The following is a 10,330-nucleotide window of genomic DNA, read 5'->3' as shown; positions in this document are numbered from 1 at the left end:
ATTTTGCCACCCTTTGGATAAGGCCAAGATGAGCAGGGATGGGCTCACTGCTAGTCCCATAGAGGTGCTCTAGATGTTGCGACACTGAGCACCAAGTTTCCTGGCTCTTCAACCTCATGGTCCTGGGGGAATTCACATCTGGCTCAGGGACCCCTGGCTCCCTGCACAGTGCACTGTTTATTCTATCCATGTCCGCATCAAAATCTCTCTTCTGGATCTGGCCAGAACATGATTGTTTATTTGTTCTTTTTAATTATTACTTTTCCATGCATGCTGCTTGGCTTACATCTTCTGTTGGCAGCATGAGAGCTTGATTGTGTGCTCTTTTCTGAGTTTTGTGATAGAGTGGGTCTTATTCCTCCAAAATTATAACTGAGAATATGAGAGATGAATGCTTACAACAATGATTAGCCTCCTGCTTTAATAAAGGTCTTCTGAATTTACCTCTTTTGGAGTACTATTGCAACATGAACTTACTGTCAGTCAGGACTAGCAACAGCAGAGAAGTAAAACCAAAACAAATACGTGAAATGCTTTTGGAAAAGAATGTGCCTGCTGCATTTTCCTCTTTAATATCATTTTCCCCTAAGGATATACTTAAAAATTTTAATTTTAAATAAAATAAATATTTTAATAAATAAATTCTTTAAATAAAAAGAATTTTAAAAGGCTTTATCATGAATTTTTGGATCAGGATCACTATTCAGTTAAAAAAAAAAAAAAAAAAAAAAAGAAAGACCGCTAGATGGTGGTAAAAACCCAAGTCTTTTCTAATAGAATCTGTGAAAAGAGAAGTTTAGAGGGGCAAAGAAGGGGAGGAGGAGCCACAGTTTGAGTACTGAAGTCATTATGGCTCAGGGACTATAAAAAGCCAGTTGCACAGTAAGTAATTTATACGTGGTCAGTCTTGACTCTATGGATTTGCTCATTTCTTTTCCTCTATAATGTCATCAGTCCCCACCAAGGAGTCCCCAGCCCCAGATGTTGGATGAGGAGGGGATGAAACTTCTGCTCTCTGGTGGAAAGCTTGCAGGTGATGAAGAGGAAGAGCAACTGAAGGAGCAGCCCTAATAAATAGGTACAGTTACTTCTTAATTGCAAATGAAAGGTTACATTTAAAAACTGAAAATGATTTAGCTTGAAAGCCCTTAAGTTGTATTTGTATTGAGTCACTGACAATCAAGTAGAAGTGTTCTCCGTATTAAGAATGTGATGGCTTATGACTCGCCCTGAATATTCTCATTGCTGAAAGAAACAATGAATAAAATAATCCCAACCTGAAATACAAAACTTATTTTTATGGCAGAAAGCCACTCATACCAACTCTGCAACCTTAGTGTATCCTGGAATGCATGGATTTGCCTTGGTTAGTGCTTTAATACAATGCTCTTAACTGAGCATGTTATAGCAAAAATATGCTGTTTATAATGCAATTCATGTAAACTTAAGAAGTATGAAGGCCAGGAAAGCATTTAAATCTTTTACTGAAAATATTCAGTTCTTAGTTGTTGTAATAATTCAAACTTATATATATTGTAATCAAGTGACCAGATTCAGCCTGACCTAATACTGCACTTTCCTGCATTTCTGGACTCTGATGATTGAGACTCTCAAAACTATTTGCTCTTTTGTGTTCTCCAGAATTTCCAGAACATTGTGTTCACTTTTGGGAGATTGAATAAAACAAATTCAAATATGACTGAAGTATATGAATCTCCTCATTAGTTTGTGATTTTAATTTCCCAGTAAGGAAATAAGTAGGAAAACTCTGAGCCAATCAGAGGTTAATTTAGAATTAGTAGAGGAGTATGGTGTGGAAGGGTACATGCCAAACTAAATAGATGCTATTTGTTTTGTCAACTTTTGCCTGTTCTCGTCATACTATATTTTTTTTGGCAGGTTCTTTTGCCTGTTGGAAAATGCATTTATTGCATTCCTTGGCAAGTCCCTCAGAAAGAACAGAACGTATTTGCTTCCAGCAATGAACACGTCCTCTCCACTGTACATTTCTGAACTAAACCTGAGTGCCTTTGGCAGCAACTTTACTGTGCCTACCGTCAAGAGCAAGCCTTCACCATGTGAACAAGTGGTCATTGCAGCTGAGGTGTTCCTAACTCTGGGCATTGTAAGCCTCCTTGAAAATATCTTAGTTATATGTGCAATAGTTAAAAACAAGAACTTGCATTCGCCTATGTATTTCTTTGTTTGCAGTTTAGCAGTAGCTGACATGCTGGTCAGTGTGTCTAATGCTTGGGAGACCATAACAATATACTTAATAAACAATAGGCACATAATCATGGAAGATGCCTTCATCCGTCATATAGACAATGTCTTTGACTCAATGATCTGCATCTCTGTGGTGGCTTCCATGTGCAGTTTGCTGGCTATAGCAATAGACAGGTATATCACTATCTTCTATGCCCTGCGTTATCACAACATCATGACTGTGAAAAGATCAGGGCTCATCATTGCATGTATCTGGACCTTTTGCACAGGCTGTGGCATTATCTTCATTCTTTATTATGAATCAACTTATGTTATCATTTGTCTCATCACTATGTTTTTCACCATGTTGTTCCTCATGGTTTCACTATACATCCATATGTTCCTCCTGGCTCGTACTCATGTGAAGAAAATAGCAGCTTTGCCTGGATACAACTCTGTCCATCAAAGAACCAGCATGAAGGGAGCCATCACTCTGACTATGCTACTTGGCATCTTCATTGTTTGCTGGGCTCCATTCTTCCTCCATCTCATCCTGATGATCTCCTGCCCTCAAAACCTCTACTGTGTTTGCTTCATGTCTCACTTCAACATGTACCTCATTCTCATTATGTGCAATTCAGTGATTGATCCCTTGATCTATGCCTTTCGTAGCCAGGAAATGAGGAAGACCTTCAAGGAGATAATTTGTTGCTATAGCCTGAGGATGGTCTGTGGGTTATCGAACAAGTATTAGGAAAGCCAAACCAAACCAAACAGGTTTATTGGTGAAGAGAATTGAAATGCAACATCTTGCTGCTGCTTGTAATTCTGCTGAAAGGCATATGGAACATCTTTATTCAGTTTTCATGATTTCTGTGGCAATCAAAACACCTCTTTTTAAATATAAAACTTTTCTTGCACTCCATGTACCTCCCTCCTGCTGGTGGTAAGAGCTGCTCAATGCATCTGTATTAAGGGGAGAAAAAATATTTTGAATCTTGTATGTTTACTGAAGACTCTGGATCTTTTAAGAGGCATGTACAGGGAAAGTCGTATTTTCCTTTCTGTCAAATGCAATGAGTGTGCCCTGCTATGCAAATGAGCCCATTGGCTTTTCAGTATGCATTTATCTTGATATTCTTTGTCTCTCTAAATATAGCATGGCTTATTCTGATCCCCAGAATAAAGAGTTTATTTGCTATTTTCTTCCTAATACATGAAATCAGAGAAGTAGCTCCAATTATCAGGGCTCATGTACCTCGGTCAACACAGTTGTGACCAGGAACATATGAACATACCAGCAGCTGTGTATTGTAGTCATGACTGTTACTGTTATAAAATATGTATTATGTAAGAGGGCAGTGTTACTGTAAGACTTCCTGGACAGGATACAGTATTTTGTCATATCTGACAATATGTGTTCTTATCACTTCATCTGTGGAAAGATTTACCATATGCTGCTTTTAAGCTGGTAGTACCTGAACATGAAGACTGGGCTGATTCTGGTCTGTTTTCCTCATTCATGAGGGCTGGGGAAGTAGAGGATGCATGGCTGCTGGAGAGTCACAGAATGTTTTGGGGAAAGGTGAAGTTTGGGCCAGGAGCTACCTTTATGCAGAGGTTAAAAAACCATTCAGCTACCAGTAGCTTTTGTTATCAGAGGAAGCTGTACTGTAGATCACATCTTTCAAGTTGTGAGAGGGTGTTAGATGAAACAAATTTAGTCACCAGGAGGGACAGCAGATATTGGCAAAACAGGGATCTCAAACTCAGGCACATGTAGCTGTACAGAATCATAACTCTTGCTCCCAAGCCAAACTGTTTTTGTCTTTTATGAGAGGCTTCTACGGTTTTTAAGACTTGGAAACCCCCATGCTTTTTGTGTGAGCAATTTGCATCTAGTTATAAGCATGCTGTTCTGTAACTGCTGTATAATATGCAGAATATTGGATTTGTCACAGGTGAGGGAAGTACCACTGTGGCATTGATTTCTTAATGCCAAGGAATGGTACATATCTTGCACTGAGATATAAGCTAGACAAACATTTTAAGCAGCGGTACCCAACTAACTAGATATCAGAAAATAGCTTTCAAAAATTATTTATTTCTATAAAGAGCTCAGAGAATAGCCCTTATTTTGTTTGGTTTAGGGGATGCTCTAAAACTGTTGTTGTCAACAGAAAGAATATGATCAGCTCACAGGGCCTTGGATGACCCTTCTGTGGAAGAAATCAGGTGAAGGAGAATCTTTTTTATCATAAGGGTGTTCAAACACGGGAACAGGTGCCCAATGGTTGTGCAGTCTCCATCCTTGGAGATATTCAAAACCTGGCTGGGCACAGCCCTGAGCAACCTGCTCTAAGTTTGAAGTGGGCTCTAACTTTGAAGTTTACTTTGCTTTGAATGGTGAATTACACTACAGGAATATATATAAAATAAATGTCTCTTTGAGGCCATCACCTGTTTTAATGTATTTTTTTCTCCTGCTTAACCACAGCAATGTGGACTAGACAATCTCCACAGGTCCCTTCCAAATCAATATTCTATGATTCTCTGAATGAACTTGTGTTGTATGATAAAAAATATTTCTTTTTTTCTCCTAATTTAATCTCTTGTGTAAGAAGAACCTTAAAATATTATCCTCTAGAAAAATATTGTCCACATCTAGAAAGACAGCATACTCTGTGTCTTCATTTGCATTGAAGGTCTCTGGCAGGATAAGTCAGGATAAGTCCGGCACGTTTTCTGCACTTTTCAGTTGCTTTTCTGCTGCAGCTTGAACTATGCACTGCCTCCAGCTCTCACATGCCTCCCTTTGACATGAGCGGGAGAGACCTTGTTACCTGGCTGTTAGTATAGTGGTTACAGCAATGCAGTAGATGCTGTATTCTTCCTTCAAATATATCTGGGAATGTGATTTCAGAGATATGTCTTGTCATCTGGTAGTGACAATCTTGCCTTGTTTCAGACGCTATTTAACCTTATCCATAAAAGAGACCTAAGTGGCACAGACCATTGAATGGGCTCTTGCTACTGTGAATGTAAAAACACAGCAAAACCTGACACAATTCATTTGCATAGTGAAAGGCACCAGCTGATGTTGTAAATAAATCATCTTCACTTGGTATTGCAAATAAGATACTCTTGTACATAATTGTAAACCAACAAATAGGAAGCCAAAACTGTAACAGATTTGGGTACTTTCTTGAATTGTACATTACTTCTTTGTGTTGGAAGTATATTTGATGTATAAACACAGACCCATGAAGAAACTATTAAACTGGATTGTTGGAAAACGCATTATTATTGGTTATTCATTGTAATGGGCCCCCTGTACTTTGTAAATCATTCTCAGAAGAGAATATTGCATTCCTGGCTCTCACTTCTCAATTTAAACAGATGCCTTACTAAAAAACACTCTGAAAGTTGAAAGACTCATAAATGTGTTTACATTTATGTCTGTGTTCCTCTAGGTGTCAGCATCATATCCTCGTTATAAGCCTTAGAGGTGGGAGCTCAGCCAGCTGAAGGGGAAAATGAAAGTATTTTCTAGAAAAGGCTAGACCAGTTCCTGCAAAGAAGCTGTTTACACTGTAGGAATACATATAAAATAAATATTTTTTTGAGGTCATCACCTACTTTAATGTATTTCTTTCTTCTGCTTAACCACAGCAATGTTTAGTATGTTTTCACTTCTACTGGAGTTTGGAAAAAAAATGAGTATTCTCATAGACTGGGACAGTTGAGCACAGTGTAAACACAAAATTTTCTGTCAAAGGACAGTCATGAGAAAATGAGCTACTAGGCTGTCATTGCCCCATGTTCCCAGAGCTTACAGTACGACTTTTGCTTGCACAGTCAGTCATTTATGGTTTGGTATAGGTCATTGGAAAGACTCTCACATTACATCATTTCTATCCCAGTCCTCCATGCTACCCAGAACCAATTGCTACTGGCTGCTGCTTCTTTGGTGGCAGAACATGTCGCTACCTCTAACTTGTGTGTCACTATTTTAAAGATTTTATTAAGAAATTATCTTGAACTTATATCTGTTGCAGGGGGGTTCAACTTCTCCAAGTTCACAAACTGTGGTGAAATTCCACCTGTATTTTAGGTAGATTAGTAGGAGCAGGCAGAGTATTAAAAAAATATTTTTTAGTCCTAAAAATAAAAAGAGTTACATAAGATGTAATCTACTTGCACCAGAATTTCACCTAGTGAAGCTGAGCACTGGATTCTTCACTCCACAATAATGCATAAAAGTAAATGGCTCTGTCTCCAGAGCAAATTATAGTGCTTCCAAGGTTGCCCTAATTTTTGCTTGCTTCACTATACTCTAAGATAGCTGGCTCTTTCAAGAGATGGCATTGCTTGGATATTCCCATAACCAATACGCTCTGTACTAGCATTAGAAAAATCTGATTATTTTCTCTCGGCCAGAGCCACACTAAGGTACCTGAAAATACTAGGTTTCCAAGTGCCTCAGCATCTCCTGTAGCACAGAACAGTCATAGACTGGAGGAAAGATGTGGCTTATGATCCTTCTGCTCTCATTATCACAACCTGGGCCAGCCCTGCTTCCCGCATGGGCACAAGTCTGTTAAAAAGGCCTCTAACCGCTGACTGCTACTGCCCCTAGGGCTCACTGCTGCTTCCAGCTCTACAAGCTACAAGCCGGTGTCTTCTGTGTGCCCAGTGTCCAACTAGCTTTTAGGGGAAGCAACAGAAACTACAGGAATTTCTTGCACATGCAAACTTTAAGAAAGCAAAAGAAAAAAAAAATCTGTGGTAAAACAACTAACACCTTCACACAGACTACTGGCTAAAATCTCTAAGGACTCTGTTTTGTCTCTCAGGCTTCTGTGGGGAGTCTTTTGCCTCTCTTGCAGTGAAGCCTTCTTCCATTGCTGATCAGCTTCTTGTACAGAGTCCATCCAGCTTGTGGTGAGTACTGTTGTGTTCAGGGATTGCAATGGACAATCCCAGGCTGCAGGCGTGTGGATTTGCACGCACAATACCCTTCGTTTCAGGCAGGGGTGGGTGAGTAGCTAATGGGAATGGGGATCCTCACATCAGAGATGGGGAGTAAATGAGCATTAGTAGGAAGTCACACACACTCGGAGGTGCCTGGATAAGTTCCTGTGCTATGTCCTCCCGTGGCCCCTTCCTTTTCTAATCTTCATTAGGCATTACAGCCTAAGCTATGTGCATCTCGGATCAGCCTGGTTCTCGATACAGGACGGAAAAGGACAATCTGAAATCTGTGTGCATCTGTATCTAGCTACATGTGTATGAGGTGTTTACTTCCAAATACTGAGTACAATCACAGGTAATGTCAAATGAAATGTATGTGAGGATGTGCTCTTGTGTACTAGTTCCTACTTCTTCCCTAACCTTTCCATTCCTCATCCAGTAATTTGTTACTCTACTTTCCAATTTACAGCTTATTTCTCACTTATTCCCTCCAACTAACCAGCTAACAAGGAGCTAAATCTGAACTCAGAGAAAAAAGCCAAAGCACTTTGTGTATCCTGAGATTTAAAAAATTAAAGTGAATCAGTATGACAGAATGAAGAGTACCCCCAGCACCTGTCACACTAAAGATCTAGTAAAAAGAAATTTAAATTCTTACGGTCCTTAAGTATTAGCCTAAGAACAATTTCTTTTTTAGCTGCTTGCCCTACACCCCACCAAAACATGCAACTGGCTGTACTGAACAGAGAGAACGAAGGGTCTTCATCAAAACAAACAGCAGCCATTTAGGGAAATAACGCAAGGGCTGGACACGTGTATGACAGTCCTCTAGAACACCCTTTCAGCTCCCAAGAGGCGTTGGTTTAGGGACTTCTTGGGCAGCGGTTTATACTCACAGCTTTGTGACTGATGGCTTTCAATGGATGTTTCTTCCATGAATTCAGCTAATCAATTTTGCATCTCTTTATCATCTGCAACATCGTGTGACAATAAGTTTCATAGTTTAGATACGCTGTGTGGAAAAGTTATTCTTTTTTCTTTTTTTTTTCTTTTAAAGCGTCTGCTTCAGAGTTTTGGTCTCTAAATAGCTGTACATTTTCAATGGTTAAGTCATGAATCAGCATGTAAAACCTAAGAAGAAAATATGGAGTTTAGGAGTGCTTCTGTGCTTCTGGGTCCAAGTAAGTGCCTTGACCATCTCCCAGCTCTACAGCAGCACTCATCCAAGGCCTGCAGCCTCTGCATTGCCCACCTCAAATGAGGATGGAGCCTGACCACAGGGTGGCTGCAAGGGGATTGCAGCACATCCCAGCCATGCTCAGGCTGACTGAAGAGCAAGGATTCAGGTTCAGACCAAAACTTCTTCTGGAAACCTGTCATTTATTTGGGTAGGTTGATAAAGGTTCATTTGCTCAGCTACTTCCAGATGGTGACTTGTTACTCTTCTCCTTTCAATTAGGCTGGTTTTACACCTGATTAAAGCAAGACAAGAGTCAGACCTATAAACTTTGCATGAGCTCTTTGACGGCCTGCTGCATTAATGTCCCAATTAACAGCAACAAAGCAAAACAAAAGCCCACAAAGAAAACTGACTTATTTGTTCTCTCCAATTTTCCATTTTCTAACAGGAAACAGTTACTTCTGGAAAGTAATAAATGCTGCCATCTGCTAATTGGATTTTTCATTGGCTCTTGCATTTTGTGCCGAGACTTACTGTCTACTTCACCCACCTTCAAAAGATGGCTCTGGGAATACCTATCATGTTTGTATTATGCCTTTCATTTGTCATAGTTTTGCTCTAAACTGCTTTCTGCAAGGCTTTGTGTGAGTTTTGAGACAGGAGCTAAATCTCTGTATCTCTATATCCCAGCAGTTCATATTGAGCTTATTATTACCTATTCTCCTCACATAGATACCTACATAGTAGGAATTCAGTATTCAATAGTTCTCTAGCTCCTTCCTCCCTGGAAAAGCAAACCATTATTTTAAACATTAGTGTATGAACAAACTCTTTGATTCCTACATATTGGCTGAATTTGCAGATACTATTTTATGAGATTTCATTTGTCTGAAGGCTTGTTATTTTAGTTGTTCGTTATTTGAGACAGGCTATATCTTCTTCATCTATCTTAGAGATAAGACCCACTTGCCAAAATGGATATGGGCTCAGTGACACTGACTGGCCAAGTTCAGGTGCTTTTATCACTATTTTCCCCTCAGTGGAACCCATAGGTAGCAGTTTTGCGCTTGCCCTGCACAAACCAAGAAAGCACCAGCTCCTCCAAAATGGGCCCCTGCAGCTCCATCTGGGCTCTCCACAAAGTCAGCTCCTAGGAAACCTGCCTAAAGGACAGAGAACAGGTAGGTTAGTCCTCGGCTTCTCTGGTGTTTAAGTGCACTGCTTGCTAGCCGCAGTTTGTGAAGCAGGTATTAAAAAGCCTTTCTTTCAAATGACAGAGGAAAGAGATGAATCACTTGAATTTCAAGTGTAGTTCCAATGACAGTTCATGTCTCTGCATAAAGTACATAAAAAATGAAGAGGCAGGAGGTAAGTCCTTGAATGAAGTCCAGGTCTTTCATCTCACAGTGAAGCTACTAAATATTCAACTTTTTGCTCTGAAAAGGGACACTGGCACGGCCACCTCCCTGGAGGTGGCTTTTTGAGGGAAAATTTTGTGAAGAAAAAAATTGTATTTGGTGTGTAGACGGCTGCTTTAGTTACACTCTGGGAAAGTCTGACAGCTGCAACACCTCAGGCGAAACAAGTACAGAAATACCTTTCGGGTGAATTTTGATTGGTGTTACTTTTAAGACAGGATCTGACATTCTTAGCCCTAAATGCCTGTAGACACAACTACCTAAAGCGGAAGTGCTTAGGTTCCAGAAAATTGGAATGTGCAGGGAATTTAGGCGCAACAAATGATACGTGGATGTGCTTTTGGAGTTAGGCTCCTAGCTCCTCATTTAGCTCATTTTGTGTTGGCCATGCAATACTTGGCACACCAATCACGTGCAATTAATAACTGAACTTAGCCGTGGCATTTTAAGCAATACATTGGAACTTTATTTAAAGTGTGGGATATTGAAAAGATGTCCAGCTTAATTAGAAGTGAATGGAAAAGAGGAAACACACACCAGGGCTATCTCATTG

At 39.9% G+C, this 10,330-nt stretch overlaps 1 protein-coding gene across 1 annotated transcript; it reads left to right on the top strand.

The window, feature by feature from the left end:
- The first annotated feature begins 910 nt into the window (after positions 1–910).
- MC5R (melanocortin 5 receptor) lies at positions 911–5,505 on the top strand. Its single transcript, XM_062568112.1, has 2 exons — positions 911–1,078; positions 1,900–5,505. The coding sequence occupies exon 2, from the start codon at positions 1,982–1,984 to the stop codon at positions 2,957–2,959; it is 978 nt and encodes a 325-aa protein (XP_062424096.1). The 5' UTR covers positions 911–1,078; positions 1,900–1,981; the 3' UTR covers positions 2,960–5,505.
- Positions 5,506–10,330: the final 4,825 nt, after the last annotated feature.

The sequence above is a fragment of the Rhea pennata genome, chromosome 2 (genome assembly GCF_028389875.1).
Source record: "Rhea pennata isolate bPtePen1 chromosome 2, bPtePen1.pri, whole genome shotgun sequence".
NCBI classification, from domain to species: Eukaryota; Metazoa; Chordata; class Aves; order Rheiformes; family Rheidae; genus Rhea; species Rhea pennata.
Note: the sequence above shows the minus strand (reverse complement) of the source record. Positions and strands in the feature narration are given on the sequence as shown.